Raw genomic sequence first — 20717 nt, forward strand, 5'->3', positions numbered from 1 at the left:
TCCATTCCTACACCTATGAAAGACGAGGAGGTGATTTGGAATAGCCAGCATGGATTTACCAGGGTAAGACTGTGCCCAACCAATTTCATAACTTTTTACAATCAAAATACTATCATGGGAAATAATAGTAGATGTTGTTTAGTTGGACTTAAGCAAGGCTTTTGACATTGTCTCATGAGCTATTGCCAGCTGAGATACAGTTTGGGTGTGTGAGTGATAAGGTGGGTGTAACATAGGCTGCATTGTCATGCTGAAAGTGTTGTGATTAGCTGTAGAAACCCCAATTTCCAGCCAAGCATTGGTGGTGTGCCTTAGGGGTCTAAAAGGGAATTAATAATTCCTACCAAATCTTCTAATGAATTGAACCCAACATGTTTTCAGATAATTCAAAACTGGGGGAATGACTGATTAGGCTGGGCAGTAAAAGTTCAATCAACACAACCACAGATGTTGCGCCTCAGACAGGAGAACTTCAGCAGTGAGCCCTGGAGGCTAATGGGTAAGAAAACAGCTTTGCAGAAAAGGACCTTAGGTCCTGATGAGTTGAACATGAGTCATCAATGCACTGGGTTTGTTCAGCCCTAGGATGACAAGGCTCCAGGGGCATCTTACTGAAGTCTTCAACTGCCTGATGGGAGGGTGTGGAGAAGCCAAACTAGTCCTCACAATGCTAAGCAAAAGGAGAGGAGTTAGTGCTCAAAAGTTGCAACAGTGGAGTTTATGGTTCAATATTAGGAAAATTTCTTCACTGTGAAAGTGATGAAGCACTAAAATAAGTTGTCTAGAGAGTTTCTAGGGTCTCCATCAAAAGCAGTTGAGCTACTGCTTGGGGCTGTGAAAAGAAATCAGGTGGCGTCTGGAGACCCCTTCCAGACAAAATTATTCTGTGATTCTGTGATTGTAACGAGAAATATGTACAGAATTCTTAATTACAGTACCAGAGAGGTACTCTAGGCCAAGGTTGCACGTGAACTCTATTCATAAGTGAATAGCTAGCTGCACCTTCATCAGTACTTCCTAATGTTGATAAATGGAGGGATGGAGCGCACAGACAAGGATTTGGGATGCCCTAGGAGACAGAGGTTGAACATGTTTTGAATGCAATTGCCCCACAGGGTCTTCTGACAAAAACAGCTTCCTGCTAGGAAAAATCTGTGGCTGATTCATTCCTTCTTCAGCATTGAAAATCAGGTTTACAAAAGCACTTAAATGCATAATTCCCTTTGTTTTCTATAGGATATTGTGATACTTTGTGGTTCTTGTCTTTACATTCTAGCAGGTCCTTTTGAGAAATAAATAATATTTATTCTATTGAGGATCTTGTTGACTATAATTTAAACACATATTTTCATAGAGTCATAGTATCATAGAATGGTTTGAGTTGGAAGGGGCATGTAAAGATCATGTAGTTCCAACCCTTCTGCCATGGGGTTTACTCAAAGCCCAATCCAAAGTACTGTCTTTCAGTGTAAAACCATTGCCCTTTGTTCTGCCACTACAAGCCCTAATAAAAAGTTTTTCTCTCTCTCTTTCAGATAAGTCCCCTTTATACATTGAAAGGTCACAATAAGGTCTTCCAGGAGTCTTCTCTTGTCCAGCCTTAACAACCCCAGTTCTCAGACTCTGACTCTGTTCTGGCCTTCTGACCATCTTCTTGGCCCTGCTTTAAACTTGCTCCAATAGGTGCCTGTCATTTTTGTACTGGGGACCCTAGAGCTGGACACTGTAGTCTAGGTGAGTTCTAAGGAGAGCAGAGAGTAGATAGAGAGGATCACCTCCCTTGACCTACTGGCCACATGTCTTTTTATGCAGGAGACAATTGGCTTTCTGGACTGCAAACACACATTGCATACTAATTTCTAATTTTTCCTCCACCAATACCCCCAAGTCCTTTGCCTCAGGGCTACTGTCAATCCACTGACCCCCAGTCTGTAATGATACTGGGATTGCCCTGACCCAGGTGCAGGACCTTACACTTGGCCTTGTAGAACTTCATAAGGTTTACATGGCCTTACTTTTCAAGCTCATCAAGGTCCTTCTGTATGGCATCCTCTCCTTCTAGCAAATTAACTGTACCATTCAGCTTGGTGTCATCTGCAAAGTTGCTAAAGATGCACTCAATCCCAGTGCCTGTCATTAGTGAAGATATCAAAGAGTATTGGTCCCAGTACGACCCTAGAGGGATACCACTCGTTACTGTTTCTATTTGGACATTGAGCCATTGACTGTAAAACTTTTGATACAGCCATCCAGCCAATTCCTTATCCACCTAACAAACAGTTCATCCATCAAATCCGTATCTCTCCAATTTAGAGATAAGAATCTTGTGGAGGACTGTATCAAAGGACTTACAGAAGTGCATGTAATTTTTACCTTTTTGAGCATTTTGAATTAGGGAGACAGAGAAAGGGACACATTAAGTACTGGTAATGAAATTGTGTATTATAAGTATTACTGTTTTCATTCCTCTACTCCCCCAGAGAACTGTGTTAGAAAGACTGAAGTAGTTTGTATTAAATCCATTAAAATATTTTACTGTGTTTTGATTAACCACTTAATTTGCAAGTGTGCACCTTTCCTTCTAAGTCTCTTATAAATAATCAGGTTTACATTGTACTCTCCATGCCTTTCGTTGTTTTTTTCTCAAAACCTGAATCATAGAATGGTTTGGGTTGGAAGGCACCTTAAAGATCATATAGTTCCAACCTCCTTGCATGGACAGGAACACCTCCCACTAGATCACATTGCTCAAAGCCCTGTCCAATGTGAACACTTTCAGGGATGGGGCATCCACATCTTCCCTGGAGAATCCATTCTAGTGTCTCAGCACCCTCACAGTGAATAATTTTTTTGTAATATCTAATTGAAATCTTCCCTCTTCCAGTTTAAAGCCATTACCCCTTGTCCTTGCTATGTGCCCTTATATGGGAGTAAACAGAGGAGTAAACTATTTGGCAATAGTAGGTTTATTTTGAACGTATATAAAATCTTAACAGTTTCAGTCCCTAAATAAAATGTAGTTCTGTGGTGTGGACAAGAGGCAGAAATTTTCAAGTCTTTGCACATTAGTAACGGGGGGGGGGAAATGGTATTTCCTCATCGTTGTGGTTTACAGTTGGTATCATAATGGTTTCTTAAAAAACAGTACTGAAGACCTAACAGGCATGTGGGAGTGTTTCTACACCAGTTGTGCCTTTCCCTGCCCCCATGAAAAATTCTAAGTGGATTTTTTAATCCATTTGTCATTATTACTAAACATTGTTAAAAGTGGCAGATTACTGTGCATAATTTAGGATTTTCATTGTTTCATTGGAAATTACTGTTCTGCATTCTGAGCTCCATATTTCGTCTTTCTCCTTCTTAAGTATCAAGAGGGTTTTTTTACATATTAGAGATGTTTCAAAGAACACTGAGGCAGGTCCCAGGGGAATGCAGTCCTCATGAGATAATCATACCTCTGGAGAACTGAATTTGCTTGGCTACCATTCACGATTCCAGTTGCTGTAGGATATGATTATTTAATGAGATTTCATGCTTGGTTATGTGAAATAGCTTATGCATTACCTAACACTTTTTTCACATTTTTATTTTTCTTCCCAAACTTAAAACAAATGAATATTTTTTTCTTTAAGAAGAAAATTGTTTGGGTTAATGTAAATAATGCTAATAATTATAAAGAAAGTTGTTCTCTTTTATTTGGAGTGTGGGTTATATGAAAAACTTAAATCAACATAGGAGTTGACAAGACTTCTACCCATGGCAATTCTAGGGGCTTCTCTTCAGGGAAAAGGGATTCTGAAATCTGCTAGGGGGATCATCACTATGCATAGAAAACAGTGTAAAAAGGAACTTCTGTAAATGAAAAGTGATTGTTTTTCATAAATATATTAGGAGAGCAAGAGTAAGGAAGGAAAGGAGGAACTTTTTAAGCTAAAAGACAGTGTTGACTCAAACACAGAGCAGTGTAGAAATGGCAAAAACAAGTTAGTGAATTTATATTGGGAATCAAAATATGATTGAGCAAAAGTGGAAGAAGGTTGTGGAACAGCCAGTAGGTGAGCTATATGGAAAAGAGACTGAAGTACTTTTAAAAGGGAATTTGATTATTTTTATAGTTAGATTGTGTGCAGGTAGTAAGAGAATGAATTTTAGTTTTTGAAAAAGGAGATACGTGTTGTTTGTAATATCATGTGCTTTCTGGTATAGTGTTTCTGTATTAACTTTTTCAAACGGCACATATATCTTTTTGAATAAGATACCTTATCCAGCATTATACAGATAGGGGACAGAGATGTTTGGTCATTGGTAAATTAATAATGGTAATTTTGGGAGGATCTAACCAACTTTTTATCTTCAACCCTGTGTTAATGGTAAATACTGTAGAATGCTTTGAAAAGACTACAGAAGGTAAATTAAACATTGTCAATAACCAATCAAACTTCATAGTACTGATAGTACAAAATAGGACCTTTTGCTGTTTTTCAATTGCCAGAGTTTCCCCATTCACAGGCTTAGTATTGTCTTACTCTTGCAAATGTCAGTGCTTTTAAGGAAAAATCAACTTTATCTAAACAGTCCAAGAGGAGTGCAAGACAAATACAAAGCGAGCCCGTTCAAATTCTCAACGAACATCTGGGATTTAAACTGAGGGTCAGTGGTATTGCCTGTCTAGAAAGACCACTAAGGTAAAAGAACGATCAGGCTACTGAGAAGACAAAAAACAAGAACTGTCAGGATTTTATGTACTTGACAAGCAAAAGTAAGTTTCTGAAAGTGAGTCATCTGACCCTTTCATACTGTTTGTCCCTCTGTTTCTTGCTATATCTCACTGTCTGAAGGGGAGGTCTTCTGCCTACTGGGGTCAAGTAACTACAGTTCTTTATTACATACACCAGTCTTTGATGGGACTTTTAGGAAATTAATTCATTTCCCTTTGGATTTTGTCCCATACCTGATACCTATCCAATATTTTCAGGAAGACCTTTTCTTCTTTTGCTGTTCCTCTGGAGTGTTGTTATGTTTTACTTGTCAGCTTCAAAAAACCTGAGGTTTTGACCAGCAAAATGTGCCAGCCTCTTGAATATAGAAATAAACTTTTAATCGGCAAAAGCCCCTTTGAAAAACATTTTCCACCTCACTGGCTGTATTTTGCCTGGATTGCCATATAATTGACTGAATTCCCCCAGTAGATTACTGTCAGTACCTTGGGTTTCGTTGGGAGTATGCATACAAAAAAATTATTCTGCTTTTAGGTTCACATTTCTTCATCCATAATGTGTACAGGATCCACGTGTCCTAGCAAGATGATGAGTGGGTATGGATCCCTGCTTGCAGGGAAATGACAGTGGGGGTGCAACATGGATCCAGAAAGGATTGGGTCGCAAGATTGGGCCCAGCTGCTTACTGATGTCAGAAGCAAGCCCTCTGGACTTATCAGATAGCAAGCAAAGCTCCAGATGAAATTCTCTACTGAATTGTTAGAGATGAGGTGGGACTAAATAGCATAACAAGGTTTAATTCCCTTTTCATAATTCAGCATATTTGAGTATGGGCAGGAACAACAATAATGACTGTCTAGAGAACTGGAGGAGGTTTTAACTCAAGGTTATGTATCTGTGCCACATAATGAGGAACAGTCACAGTTTTTATATGATTATCATCAGTATCTTTGAACTTGATTGCTTCAGTCTTTAGCTAATGCTTAATCTGAGCCTTAGAGTGGCTAGACACTTGGAGTAGCTTGGCACACTGTTTTCTGAAAAATGGGGAAGAAATTACTGAATGTGATTTTGAGTGCTGTTAAACCTATTGTACAGAAAGATAATTTAGGGTTATTTCCCAATCTCTTGGGCACTTGTCACATAATTTTTACCTTTTGATGTGGATACATTATGTTTGTGGCTTAAGTCTTTGTTTTTGTGGAAAAAAGCATTTAATTAAAAAAAATAAAATAGCATCATAAAGTAATAATATCAGATAATCAGTTGTAACAAGTCTATGGATCTGGATTCCTGTAATATCACTGAGATGCCTATAAATCCCTGTAAATACAGTTAAGTACTCTTAATGCTGCACAGATTTGATATGAAAGAAGAGTCCAGAATGAAGATAGCTTGCAAATCCTGAAAAGACAAAAGGAGTGGTATAAGGAAAACAAATCCTGTGATGCTTATTTATAGAATGTGCTCACTTTATTGCCTGCTCTTTCAAATTTTTTATTTCCTGCTAAATTTTCTTTTCCCTTTTGTTGGCAAGTCCAGACATTTTGCAAATGCACAGAACACAAATCTAATATAAAATCTAATTTTTAAGTGTATTTGGCTATACCAAGTGTCTGACAGTACCTTGTCAGGTCATTCTTTTTAAATCATACTTTATAAGTTTGTCCTTTACATGTGGCATGTACTGCAAGTTATATTGTTGTGAAATTTGGCGTGTGACATTTATTTGACCTAGGATTTAGACATGTCGGGTATTATTAGGGTTACTGTACAAAAGCAGATTCTCACAAGCCTTTCCAGGATGTAGATGGAAGTTCCTAAAAATGATGTAGGCCTTGGCACAGGCCTTTGTAACATAGGAATGTCAGATATTTTACTGCAGTTTAATTATACATCTTAAATGTGTTAGGGCAGGATATCTGTAGCTGACTTTTTAAAACCTGAGTTGTAGTAAATCTGCAGGATAGAAAACCTTTGGAGTTGCAGACACACAGTGTAATAGAGAAGTGTGGCTTTTAGGTAAGAATATGAAGAGTTATTTAAAGAATAGTGTAGGTTTCAGATTGGAGTATTACTGTCTTTAGCATAAAGACCTTTTCTGGTACCAGTTTTGAGTGGCATGAGGCCACAGGTTGAATTCCTGATGGATTTCAGTTGACATGCAAGCCTGGAGTGTGCCTGAAGCAAGTTACTATACCAACAAAGAAAGTTGGTATTCAGACTGAACGTTGAAATGTTAGTTTGCTGGAAGTTATCCTTAATAAATTTCAGCATCTCCCTGGTAAATGTTTTGTAGTGTTTGTCAGCATGGTGGGTTTTTTTTTTAAAGTCTCCTTCCTACCCAGATATTGACTGCCTCGGATATTACCTGACTGAGGTCATTCCAGGGTGGAAAAGTACTTTGCCATTGCAGTCCATTGTCATACACTTTGCCCCTGTGGTTCTCCTCTTCCAGAACACAGCTAATATTGACATAAGGGCATGCTGACAACTGTCAAAAGTGTCTTGAGTTCCAAAGAGAAGAACCTAGGCTTAATCCAGTCCAGATTGTGATTTGTGATGTTTACTACCCAAATTCACCTATAATGTTTCATATGCTTTGTGACAGGACTGCACCTTTAGTGTATGGTACTAGTCCTATGAAGAAAGGTCCCCTTCCTGGCTGCCATCCTTCCAGCTGTAAAGTCTTTACTTGCATGATGGGGTCTCATTTTCCTGTCTGGTTCTTTGTTAGCTCTCACTTAAGCTTCTTTTTGTCAATTACATTTTCACCTGGTACAGAATTAGTTGTTGTACACGTAAAATCCAGTGAATGTATTAAACAGGTTTTGGAATTAAATGCTCTCAAATTCTAATTACATCAGATTTCAAATACCGGACCAATTTCTTCTCCTGTAAGTTATTTCAATCAAAGTCCATACAAGTATTTTATGAGTTATGCAACATGGTTTGTTGTATATTTTATAAGTAATCCCCCCAAAAAAAGTATTTATAGTGTTTCTCTAGTTCTTATTCTGTGAAAGCACAACTTAGAATACAGACCTTGTAGTGACTCATCTGTAATCTTGCAAAAGAATGACAAAAAGGAAAATGCCAAGTAAATCAGCTAAAGAATTTCCTCCAAACTGTATTTAAAAATAAAAATAAAAATATAAATAAAACCAAATATATGTCTTATTTGTATTATATTGGATATTTTTGACCCTTGTGCTCTTAAATGGATTACTGAATATCCATGTGAAAGCAAAGTGCTCAATTTATAGACTGATAGGTATGAAAAATGCTTTTGGAATGTGTTGTTGACCTAATTAAAAATAAAAGTAGGAATAAGCAACTTGCCTATGAGCCCATTTGGTTTCCACATTCTTCTTTTTTGAGACCTTTTCTGAGTACATACTTTGTATAGTACCTAGGACAATGAGGCCTTTGAGCACAACAGTATTTACATAAATGCAAACAGTTATTCCCAGCACGGTGCCTAAAATTTCATCCACATTCTGTATCATATGGTGTATTCTACAGACCTATGTCATATTTACAAATAGTTGTCTGAGGATCACAATAACCACAGTCACATCCCAGACCTGCTGTGTGAGTGTTCCTTCAGGGTGCCAGTAGGCATAACTTCAATAACAGAAGCAAAACACGATGTGCTTATGGAATTATATGCAGTTTTACAGCTGTAGTCTGATCTCCTGAAGTCGTTTGAGGATCCCCAGCAAAGGAGCTGGGTATGGGGTGGGCTGTCTTCCACACTGCCTCCGGAGAAAATGCCCTCAAGTATCAGTTCTGTCCCACTGACCTTATTGGAATAATTCTTCAGCCCTTGGGCTGAAAAGGCTGGACATCACTGCATTAAGCAGACTGGAAAATTAAAATTGCCATTGTATCTCTTGAGGAAAATAAGACAGTTGAGGTAATGTATAGTGTTTAAGATGCTCTATTATGAAATAATATCTCATCAGTCACATTTAAAAGGGGCAGTGGAAGCAGAAAACAAAACTTAAAAAAATATTAGTGAGCAGCAGTTTGTTGTTTTTTTTCACAGTAGTTTTGAGCAATAAGCAGAGAGAGTTGTTCCAGACAATAGTTTGTCAGAAAAATTCAAGATAAATAATGTTGTATACCTAGATGGATTATCATATCCTATAGCTTTTTCAGAAACAGATTTTCGTTTCCAAATACAGCAGTGGGAACCTCAAGGAAATTGACGAAAGTGGGATTTTTCTAGTTTTATACTCGTACAACTGAAATAATACCATATGTACTATTTTATTTTCAATTTAAGTTACACTCTAAAATACCAAACCTGTGTTCTGGGACATCTAAAATATTTAATCTCTATTGAGCAGTTACTGAGGTCTCACTTCTCATTCCTCTCAGATACAGAAAGCCCTCTGTTGTAGTTTTAATTTTTCACCTCAAGTTTTTGCAGCCAGTTCCACATCTTCTGCAGCTTTTGGATATTCTTTTATAAACTACTTAGCCACTGAAACAAAAATGGCAAAAAGTTTACCACCTCTTTGTTTATTATACTTTGTACTATGCTGCAGAGTAGTTTGCTCCGTCTTTCTCTGCCTTGGTGATATCTTAGCATTGCTTTTATGCTGTGGAGCTGTTCCAGATGGAGAGATGAAGACTAAGCCACCCAAGACACTTTCAGTCCTAATGAACATGACACAGTGGACTCAGGGGCATCCAGTGACGCATCCAGAGTCCCCTGCTTTCTTGAGGAGGGAGGAGGAATCTTGCTACCACTGTTCTCCTCGGTAACAGTTATGCAGACGCCATGTCTTCCCTTTTGTTTCCATCCATGGAGATGCCCTAGATGAAATGTCCATTTTTATTAGATGCTGTTTCCACTTTTTTTTAAACCTTTGTGATTTCTTCTAGCCAGTCCTATACAGAAAAACTCACTCATGTTCATTAAGACTTAGGATGTCACCAGGGTGCAATTTTCACTGAATAAACAGCTGTTCAGGGGAAGAAAAATACCCAGCTCTAAAATGAAAGAAGTTCTTAAGACTATTTACTTTCAAAATGGTCAATGCAAGTGCCATTGTATAATGAAATGTCACAGGCACTTAACTTTTATGGAGCTGTTATTGGCTGGTCACCATGTTCATTTTCAGACATTAATGCCAAGGTCAGTTAAAACTAACCAAAGTCCAGATCAACATATATTCAGTACAAGAAACTTGCCAGGATTTCACCACAGTTTTCTATCCTAACCTGTTTTCAGACAGGCCAATAGCAGCTTTTAATGTCTCTATTCTTTTACCTGTTACCTTTTCATTATACCTTGCCCATTTCCATGTTTCCCACTAAATGTCAGTTCCTACAGCTGAATCACAATTTGAATTGTTAAATATGTTCATTCTACTAGAGCTTTGAACATGGGTTTATGATTACTTCTTGGAATATAGCTTGCCTCAGTGGGACATAATAAATTAGTCTAATCATATGGTGAGTACTTACTTCATCCTGTGTTTGTTCCTGCTAGGAACTGAAATTGTCTCTGTAATTGTATGCAAATCCCTTCGACAGAATAATCAAAGGAAATCTATGCCCATCCTCCACCAGGGAAGCATAAAAGTAACCTAACTTTTAATTCTACTTAAATGAAAAGTTGTATCTTTATATGTAAAATGGAGATAAAAAATAGAAGAACTGAAATTGAAAGTCGTATGAGTAGCAAACAGATACTTTGCTAATATTGCAGGCTGCTTTTTATCCTGCTTTTTTACATATGAACAATATTATGTAAATAGTGTTCATGTCATTGAAGCTGAGAGATAATAATATTAGAATTTTTCCCCTGAAAATACATGAGGTAGATGATAAGAGCTTTTAAGAACTGCCTTCAGAGAGTGCCTGTTTCCCTCCACTGCCTGCCAAAGGAGACTGGAGTAACTAGCCCAGACTTGACATTGAACATTCAGTTGAGATAAATTAATTATCCTGCAAGTCTTTCACTCCAAGGCATATTTTATATATCGGCTTCAGATCATTCTGATTTGCTTCTTTGAACTCTGTCGAATATTTTAGCACTTTTTTTTTTTCTTTTTCTTTTAATTTTTATTGTGTGGACACCAAAAAGAGATTTGGTTATGTAGGAGTTGTCCTGTGTCCTCAATGAAGATCATATCATATCATATCATCATATCATCTTAGCCTTCTCTTAGAAGAGGTAGAAGAGAGTAGAAGGAGCTGGAGCAGACTCTATAAAAATTTTATCTTCTTTACATGCTGTTTTGCACAGATTTGTATAAAATATTTATATATATACACATATACTTATGTATTTACTTGTATGTACATATATGTGTGCTCCTAATGTCTTGGATTGTTTAGAAGAACTCATTAAAATGCTTTCTCACCTTTTTCCCTTACTTTTTTTTTCCCTTACATGATTTCATTGTTTTAAAAAAACTCAGATTCTAAGCTGTTTTCAGGATTTAGTTAAGAGTGATACTTGCAGTCCCTCAGAGGAAGTGCCTGAATGGTGCAAGATAATTCAATGTCATTACTTTTCAATAAGCACTACTAAATTAAATCTTCAGATGTTTACCCAATTGTTGCTCCAGTCCAAAAAGAAAGAATCATGTCTTAATTCTAGTCTACATCAGAAGAGCAATGAGTTAGTTTTAGAAACTGGAAGAAAATCTCAAATCTTTAGGCTTATCTCTAAGTTCTTAGGAAGAGGCAATCAACTTTTAATATATTTGTGGACTGTGTGACAGTTTAAAAGAAATAGTAAGACTTACTTCAGACTCATTTCAATCAAAAGGTAACTGTATTATAGTCGTAGCACACCAATTTTAAAGCCTCTCTTCCAGGACGTGACATTTGCTGAAAAAGTTAAGCACTTGAGAATAAAACTCAAAAAATCTTAAAATAATTAAAAATTTAAAATCAGAGATAACGTGACTGGGTGTAGAACCTTTAGAAGGAATAAGGTCCTATAAATTATCTGCTCTGTAGCCACTAATAAATATGGACATGGGCTCATGTGCACAGAGATGGAAGTAAGGTTGCAGCTCTGCTTCTCAGTGTGGATTGTTAAATTCTAAAAATTATTCTGGCATTTTTCTCTCATGTAGGTATTAGAAACAATAGTACATTAATGCTGATAGGCAGAGATTGCCAGACATTTCATTATAAAATACTAGTTTTCTAACAAATCCCTATAAAAAGGAGTACACACAGTCAGTTCTGTCCTAGGGTATAGGTATCTGATGCACGGACTGAAGCAGATGCCTTCTGGAGAAAAATAGTATGTAACAATAAAGACAGCACCATAACACATTAATTAGAATACACTCTGTTGCTGCCAATTTTAAGATAGACCAGTTCTTGAGTTCTTTAGCTTGCAGTCTTAATATTCTTTGACGTGGTTCTTTTGGATGTTATTTATATAAGGGTCTATGTACAATTCTATGTCATCACAAGGCAAACAAAATCCTATTAAAGTGAGACTAGAGACCTATATTTTGGGGAAGCTAGCAATTTCTGGAAAATAGCTTTGCATCAATTAAAATATTGTGTAAGAAAGGCAATTTATTTGTTTCAATGCTACCGTCTATAGGTTTTAGTGAAATGAGGAATTTTGGCTTTAAGACATTATGCTAAAGAATAAATGTTTAAGTTATAATGTATAAAATCAAGTAATGTTTACAAATAAGCTGGATATTTGTCAAATTAAAAGTAATAAGAACGGGGGGGGGGGGAGGAGGGAAGTAAGTTAAATATTTGATAATACAGCGAAGCTGGGGAGGGGCTTTTCACTGGATGGGGTAGTGAGATGACAAGGGGTAACAGTTTTAAACTGAAAGAAGGGAGACGTAGGTTAGACATCAGGAGTAAATTCTTCACCCTGAGGGTAGTAAAGCACTGGAATAGATTGCCTAGGGAGGTTGCTGATGTCCCCTCCTCAAGGTGTTCAAGGCCAGGTTGGATGAGACTTTGTGCAACGTGATCTAGTGGGAGGTGTTCTTGCTTATAGCAGGGAGGTTGGAACCTGATGATCTTTAGGGACCCTTCTGACCTTAACCGTTCTATGATTCTATGGTTTTCTCTCAAAGTAAGTTTACAATTTCCTGATTTCCCTCCTTTTTTTGAAATACTGAGACATTTTATCCCTAATGAGAAACCCAAGATGACATCTGAATATTCAGACAGACTATTTAATAGCTATTGTTCCTTTATAGAGAGAGTAAGCCTAGCACCTGCTGTTCTTGTTGTTTCGCTCAGTGGCTTAGTGGCTGTTTTTTTAAAGTAATAGTTTGTGAGGTTCTGATAACATACAGTTTCTGATTTAACATTCAAAGTTCTGAAGTGCAAATTTGCTACAATTTGCTAAGAATGTGGCTTCAGGGCTGCTTATAAACTTCAGAGAAGTCTTTGGACTTCCCACCTGAGTCAGTTCTAGCTGAATCCTTTGTCATAACTAAATAATAGACAAATAGAAGCAAAGAAAATATAGAAAACTAACAAGATACATAAATGTATTTTTGGTATATATCTGTAAGTATGCTTGCATATACTAATCTCTGTGCATGCTTGTCTTAAGAAGTGTCACTGGATTTTGAAATTTGTTTGAAGGCTCTTAGTGAGGCATCTGAGAACTGTGAAAGCAAAACAAAACTATCAGGGCTTTTTTTTCTTCAGTCCCTCTCAAGATTCCACTCAACTTTATCACTTGGCATTTTTATGAGACATCTTTACAGCGTATTTCAAATGAAGGTTGCAGACTCTGAAATGCAAAGGGACTTGCTGTGGAGTGAATGTAGCATAAATGGGACCTGACATAGCTGAATCTTTGATCATGAATTCCCATTGTGGAAAAGGCCAACCCTCCTCCCATAAAGTACATAATCTACAGGCATCATTTGCTTGTAGCTTTATATCCTCCTCAGGAGAGAAAGATGATTAAATACTGCAGATGAAGTTACACAGGTACCAGTCTCTACAGGATTAAGGGATAGAAGGACAGAAAGTATGACCATAAACGACTGCTAGAACTTGTTTTGGAGGTGTCTAAAAACACTGAGAAACTATTCACAGGGAGGTGACAACCATGAACCCAAATCATAAAGGTAGTTTCCTTTACCATCAAATACTCATGAATCTTTGAAAAAAAAATAGCAATAGAGGAGATATCTAAACTGGATCCATTATTTCCTTTTTTTTTTTTTTTTCTCTTCAGACCATCTGTAATAAAAATTTGAGACAGACATTTCAGTAAGACCTGTAGTGATAGGATGAGGGGTAATGGTTTTAAAAGAGGGTTGATTTAGACTACATATAAGGAGTAAGTTTTAATGATGAAAACATGATGGTGAAACACTGGATCAGGTTGCCCAGAGAGGAGGTAGAAACATTGAAGATCAGGTTGCATCTCTGAGCAACCTGATCTAGTTGAAGATGTCCCTTCTCATTGCAGGGATATTGGAATAGATGACCTCTAAAGGTCTCTTCCAACCCAAACTTTGATTCTATGAGAAGCATCCTGGTCATTGATATTATAGCTGACTTAATTCACAACCTACATCATGACAGATGTATTTAAAAGTACATAGAATTTGGAAAGCTAAGTAACCTAAAAAGTGAATTTTTCAGGATAAAGTAAATTTCCTTCTATTAAAAGTAACGGGTTCTGTAGGCACTGGGGAAAACAAATAAATAAATAAATAGGTGTCTCATTCCAGCAGGGTTTTTTTAAGCAGTTTGCATGAAGTTTTATTAAGTGAGCTACAGAAATTTTGTCTTGATAAAATTTCTCGAAGATACATAAAACACTGGTCATGTATTTGAACTCAGAAAGAAGTATATGAGGCTCACTGTCAAATAAGGAGGTGTTAAGCAGTGATCCATTCTGCTTGCAGTTTTTCCCATTATATTTGTTAATTACTTGAATGAAGAAATACAGAATACATTTGTTAATCTTGTGGACCATAAAAAATCTAAAGGACTGTGTGTACTTTGGAACACATTTTAAAAATACATCACATTTTCACCAATGCACTTCAGGAAAGGCTGGATCAGTTGCAACACATCCAGAGGAAAGCAAGGAAAATTGTCAGAATGTAACCTAAATATGTTCCACAAGGAAAACCTGAAAGGACACTGTTTAAGCAAGAGAAGTGCAGGCAGAAAAGAAATGAAATAGCAGTTTTCAGTTATCTAAAGGATTGCTGTAAAGACAAAGGGAACAAACTTTTCTCCAAGTCTAGTAGAGAGAGCAAGAATGAGTGACTTTAAATTGTGCCAGGGGAGATTTAAGTTAGACTTTAGGAAACACTGCCTAATGATAAGATAATTAATCAATGAATATATTACCTAGGAAGTTACAGAATCTTCATAAGCGATTTTAAAGAAAGATATCTGTCTAGAATTATTTAAATATATTTTTTCTTGGGGGGTGGAAGGATAGAGAGGAATAGATGGGATTATTGAGCTCCCTGTCTTATTTTCCATGTGTCATTTCTGTGAATTAGACTGAAGAAGAACTCAAAACACACCTGTAGTTTTAGCTTTCACTCTGTTGCTTAAATTGACTGGTTTGTATATACTTTTTGTTGAATGTTCTGGCTCCAACTCCAAATGTGGAGAAAAGTGTGCATGCAAATGAGTTATCATATGTCGAAGGTTGTATGATAGAGCTTATAAATCTTACTGGTTGTGTTCAAGTTCTGGAAGCTGTACACTGACCATTAATTTCAAACAAAACCATATGTCAATAAAAAGGTGTTAATCATGCTGAGGAAGACTAAAATATGCTTGAATTTGAGTGTTTGCAGTTATCGGTTAAATGTACGATCACGCATCACTGTAGTGTCTGAATTCATCTTGCCAAGATTTGGCCAGATAAATGGTAGGTATTTTCACTAAGGCTCATGTCTAGACTCCTTCAGTATTCATCAGAGAAAGAGAAAAGCACCTCTGAGATAGATTTCTTAGAAAAAAAAATGCTTTTTTACAGGATGTATGTCTCTCCTTTGAAAGCCTGGATGATTAACTGAGACACTGCTTTATAGACAGCTAGAGTTAAGTGACGTGAATCCAATCCTGAATGTCAAAAATATTGGCTTACCCATACCAGATGATTTAATCATTTATTCTTCACTTCTACTGTGTTTTGGATTTATAACAAATTCATTTCTTCTCCTTATCCTAACATGAATTGCAATAGATGGAAGTAGCTTTCAGAAAATAGTTCCAGCATTTCAGTGTCTGTGGCTGTTGGGATCATAGCTAATCTTGGACTAATCTAGACACTTTACTGTCTGACTCCTGGCAAGACCACCAGGAATGATTGCATGAACTAAGAGGGGCAGGGGAGATGATTTCCCAGAATAAAAAGGCTGCTGCAAGATGAAAGTTATTGAAATTTAATTCTAAGACTGTAATTGATCACTGAAATATTTCTTGTGAAAGCAAGCAAGCCAGGAGCATTCTAGTAGAAAAATAAGCCAAGAAAACGCTCCTCTTATCTTTTTAGTTTTTTCTGAACACACTGAAGAGATTTAGATACCAGATTTTATTTTTTATTTAAAAGGAAATAAATGAAATTAAGTCATTGACTCCCAAAACAAAACTGAATAGGGGAAAGCCTAGCTGGTCCAGCAGAAGACAATAAAAAACCTGAAAGGCCACTGAGCTTTTATACTAAAAAGATCACTCTTGATTTCAGCTACTTGGGTGGAGGGTGGTTGTGTCTAGGCTCCGATTATAGGTATGTTGGATGAATCCTGGTCTCCCAAACTTCTGCATTTATCATGTGATCGTAAATACCAAAATTGCTGAGGTGTTTTGCACACTTTGGCCTCAATAAAATATCGAAGTCTCTCTAAAGAAGTACTAATCTCTCTCTAAACAGATATAAGACCAAGTCACATCTGGCATTGTTCTTGTGTGGCTGATGTGTTTTGTAATGGAAAAATGCCTATGGAATGTGGAATGAGGGAAGCAGGGTTAAAAAAATTCTGAGACTTTCTTTGTGAGATACTTAGCTGTAGTATCAATGCAAACACAGATTTTTATGCATTAGGCATCTCGAGCTCTGGTTTTACAGGGGGGAAAAAAATAGAGTAACTCTTCATTTTCATGTATCTTGTTTTTGGGGTTTTTTTCCCACCACAATGACTGTGTGGTATTTTTTTAGAAAAAAAATAGGAGCATGTTAGATCCACACAATTCAACCAGACCAGAAAACAGAAAAGCAAAGAGAGAATGGCTCAATAAAGTTCCATATTTGTAGATTTGCCCTGTCTTTGGTTTGGTTCCAGTATATTAAGGTATATTGGTATTACTGGTCCTTAAACAGTTGTCAATAGCATGTGCATTTATTTGAGCAATGACCTACAAAAAGCAGTTGGCAGACATCTTATCCTAGGTCATTTGAGGATAATTCCCCAGAATTACAGTTCCATAAAGAGGAAAAATAAGCCATTTTTGCCTTTAGCTTCCTTGCATTTAGAAGGACTTTGTCTGTGTTTCCAGGAAGTTGTACTGGTGCTTTACCTTGTTCATAAATTTGTTAATAATAAAAAAAAAACAAAACCAAAACCAAACAAAAAACAGCTCCAGGAAGGACCAGAAGCTTGCTGATACAGGCCTTCAAGCTTCAACAGATTATGTTTGGGTACAACGATTTGTATTTTCTGACAAATGAGTTATCAGCATTTCAAGGTTGAGTTAGTTGGTGAGGAAAGGTTACTATATACCCTTACAATTGGCATAGTCTGAAATATTTTTTTTAAATAATGTTGTTTTGAAAAACATTGTCTGAGCATCTCAGCTGATATGAGTTAGCCTGAGTTTTTTTAGTTTGCTTTTCTGCAACAAATAATATTTCACAATACACATAATGGAATGTATTCCAGAAAATGAATCATTCGTCTGTAGCATAATTGAGGATAATAGCAGAAAACCAGAAAATAAATACCTTTTACATGACAGCTGTAAGATTCATAGAACCATAGAATCACAGAATGATTTGGAAGAAACCTTAAAGATCATCTAGTTCCAACCCCCTGCCATGGGCAGGGACACCTTCCAGTAAACCAGGTTGCTCGAATCCCCATCCAACCTGGCCTTGAACACTTCCAGGGAGGGGACATCCACAAATTCCCTGGGGAGTCTGTTCCAGTATTTCACCATGCTCACAGAAATTAATTTCTTCCTAATATCTAATCTAAATCTACCCTGTTTCAGCTTTAAAAGGTTACCCCATGTTTTATCACTAATGTTTACTGTCTTTACTTGGGCAAACATCTTTCTGAAGTTTAAGATTTTTGTCTAGAGATACTGCACTTCATTTCTGAGAACTACTCCACATTAGTTTCAGGTTTTTTGCCTTATAAAAATGATTGCAGCATTATATACAACTGGGTTTTTTTTCCCTTTTAGCTGTAGCTAATTAGTTTGGACAAATTAGTATTCTTCTCAGCATGTCTAATTTTTATGCTGAGGCTGTGAAAGCCTTTGTTCATCCTGCGTAAACTCCACTCTTGTTGTTCCTGCACCATGAATAGATGACTGTGCCACTGCTGATTTGCACAGTGGTTCCAAACTCTTCTGATGGAGATGTTGCACCATATCCATTTACTACTATTTAGCTGTATTATGCTATATGTGAAAGACATGCTAACAGGAGAACCCACATCTGAGCGCCAGCTACTGACAAGAAGCTACAGAATCTTGAGATACCTAAATGAAGGCAGTTGCTAATGAAATGTGGCAAGTCAAACCTTGATCCAAGGCAGAAAAGCTTTTATATGTTTGTCGGATATTTGTCATGCTTTATGCTAGGTTAAATTCCTAGTTTGATCGAAACATCTTAGTAAAGTTGTCCAAGCAAAATACAAATGGAATAAGGGGATGTCAATTGCTGTTTCCAACACCATTCATTCTGAATCAAAGAAAATGTTAATTTGTGTCAGGAAGCTGAATTAAGTAAATGTTGACTGCCTTTGTATCAAAGATCAAGCCAAAGTTGCAGTGTAAATGAAGCAGGAACCCTTCTAACACTGGAGTAGCTTTAATGTATGTCTATATATGGAAATGAATAGGAAATGAAGTAAGAAATACAATCTTTGGCAAAGAATCTTATCATGATTTGCAGAGATAATTGCAGGCAAAAAGGAGATTGAATATAGCAACAGGAAAAGCAGAATAATTACGCAGCAATTAAGAGGAAAGCTGTGTGGTTCTTTGAAAAAAATAACAATCATTGGGTTAAAAATATATGCTGAGTCCAGAAATGGTTTAATACACAATACATCAAGTATTTGAATTTATTTCCTAAGATAAAATATTCTCTCATTAAATAAATGTCTCATTTGTACAATAAGACAGGTTGTACATTTTTTGTAGTTATAGATGTTTGTATTTTTATCTTAAATATGTCATCTGAATTGGAGAAAAACCTAATAAGCGTTCATTTCAAAGTGCAGGTACATAGTGTCACAATGGTAAGAAGATACAGATTTTAATTAAATATTTCAAGGACTGCAAATGTTATAGAACACAGTAGAAAAATAGCTACTCGTAGATTAGTAAGAGAACTGGTTTTTTGTGTCCTAAAATCCTTATATTCTGATAAACGTATTGTCAACTTATATTTTACTGGACGCAGAGTTTGGTTTGGGTGGGTTTGTAGGTCTTCTGACAGTTAAATCATTAGCAACAACACACTCAGAAGTGCTCCTTCTGAAGTGTAATTTAGATTCAGCTTGCAATCTGTAGGAATATAATTTCTGTTCATACATCTGGACTGGTGAATATGTATATGCATAAACAATAAAAAAATGAATTCACATTAAGAAGCACTTAGGACTGCTTGGATTAGATGAAAAAAATTTAAAAAACTTAAAAAGCCCAAATAAACAAACATAAAACAAAACACACAAAACACAAAAAAAACCAAAACCAAACAAAAAATAAACCAAACCAAACACTCAGCAATGAAAAAAGTATTTGAATGTCTAACATGCTGCCTGTGTAGTACACAAATACTTCTGGTGAATGAGTGGGCTCAGATTATTTATTTGCTGTGTTACGAAATGCCCGGATGTAGAAACCTGCACAAAATCAATCTGAGTAGCTCAGTACTTGAGTAGAAGAGCTTGCGTGTCTAAATCATGTGAAGATTATCCATAATGCAAAAAATTATTCCAAGGGTTCTGATCATGGCAATTATAATTTTTGTTAATTGCACACGGTGCGCTCATCGCAGCTGGCAGCCCAGGTAGGGATGCAGTCTCTTATTCCTTTCCCTGCTGGAGCAAATATTAAGAGATATAATATTGATTAAATACAGTTCATATTCAAAATATGCAATGGTTGTGTTACTAGTGTATTGTATCCTTTTCTTTTAGGTTATTCAATACTTCAAGCTATTATGGAAAAAGCGGGACAAAATAGCTGGCAAGTCAGTGCCATCTGCGTGGAGAATTTTAATGACGCCAGTTACAGGCGGCTTTTAGAAGACCTGGACCGAAGGCAAGAAAAGAAATTTGTAATAGACTGTGAAATAGAGAGGCTTCAGAATCTCTTAGAACAGGTAATATCTGCTTTTAATGTCACTGTGAGCGCATTGCTGAAACTCCAGATGAGATGCCATTGTTCATTGCGTTTCATTTGTTTTTTCAATGCAAATGAGTTGGACGTGAGGTTGCTTGCTCTTTCTTTTTCTTTCTTTGTGAGCGTATATTTGTATGTCCACTGGTCTGCTTCGTTTTCTTTTCCTGTAAAATTCTTATCACCACAGCCAGCACATCAGTGTGGTGAGGCCCCTACTTTGCCCCCACATTCCTGCATCTCCACGCCTATTACATCCCACACCAGAGCTGGTGCCCTCAGTTCATACCTTCATGGTGGTAAAAATCAGTTTTGTTTGAGGAAAAGAAGCGTGTTTGAGTCCATTATTAACATTCTATTCACCATATTTATTTCTAGCCATGAAATGCTTTAAAATTATTACTACACATA

The 20717-nt window shown here is 36.7% G+C and overlaps 1 protein-coding gene across 6 annotated transcripts in view; it reads left to right on the top strand.

Moving 5' to 3' along the window:
* The window catches only part of GRIA4 (glutamate ionotropic receptor AMPA type subunit 4), a 225346-nt gene that overhangs the window by 109010 nt on the left and 95619 nt on the right, over window positions 1-20717 (top strand). For all 6 annotated transcript variants that reach the window (XM_051608846.1, XM_051608836.1, XM_051608866.1 and 3 more), the window contains exon 4: window positions 20105-20289. In XM_051608846.1, coding sequence (XP_051464806.1) covers window positions 20105-20289 — 185 coding nt within the window. The remainder of the gene's footprint in view (window positions 1-20104; window positions 20290-20717) is intronic.

The sequence above is a fragment of the Apus apus genome, chromosome 1, assembly GCF_020740795.1.
Source record: "Apus apus isolate bApuApu2 chromosome 1, bApuApu2.pri.cur, whole genome shotgun sequence".
Lineage (NCBI taxonomy): Eukaryota > Metazoa > Chordata > Aves > Apodiformes > Apodidae > Apus > Apus apus.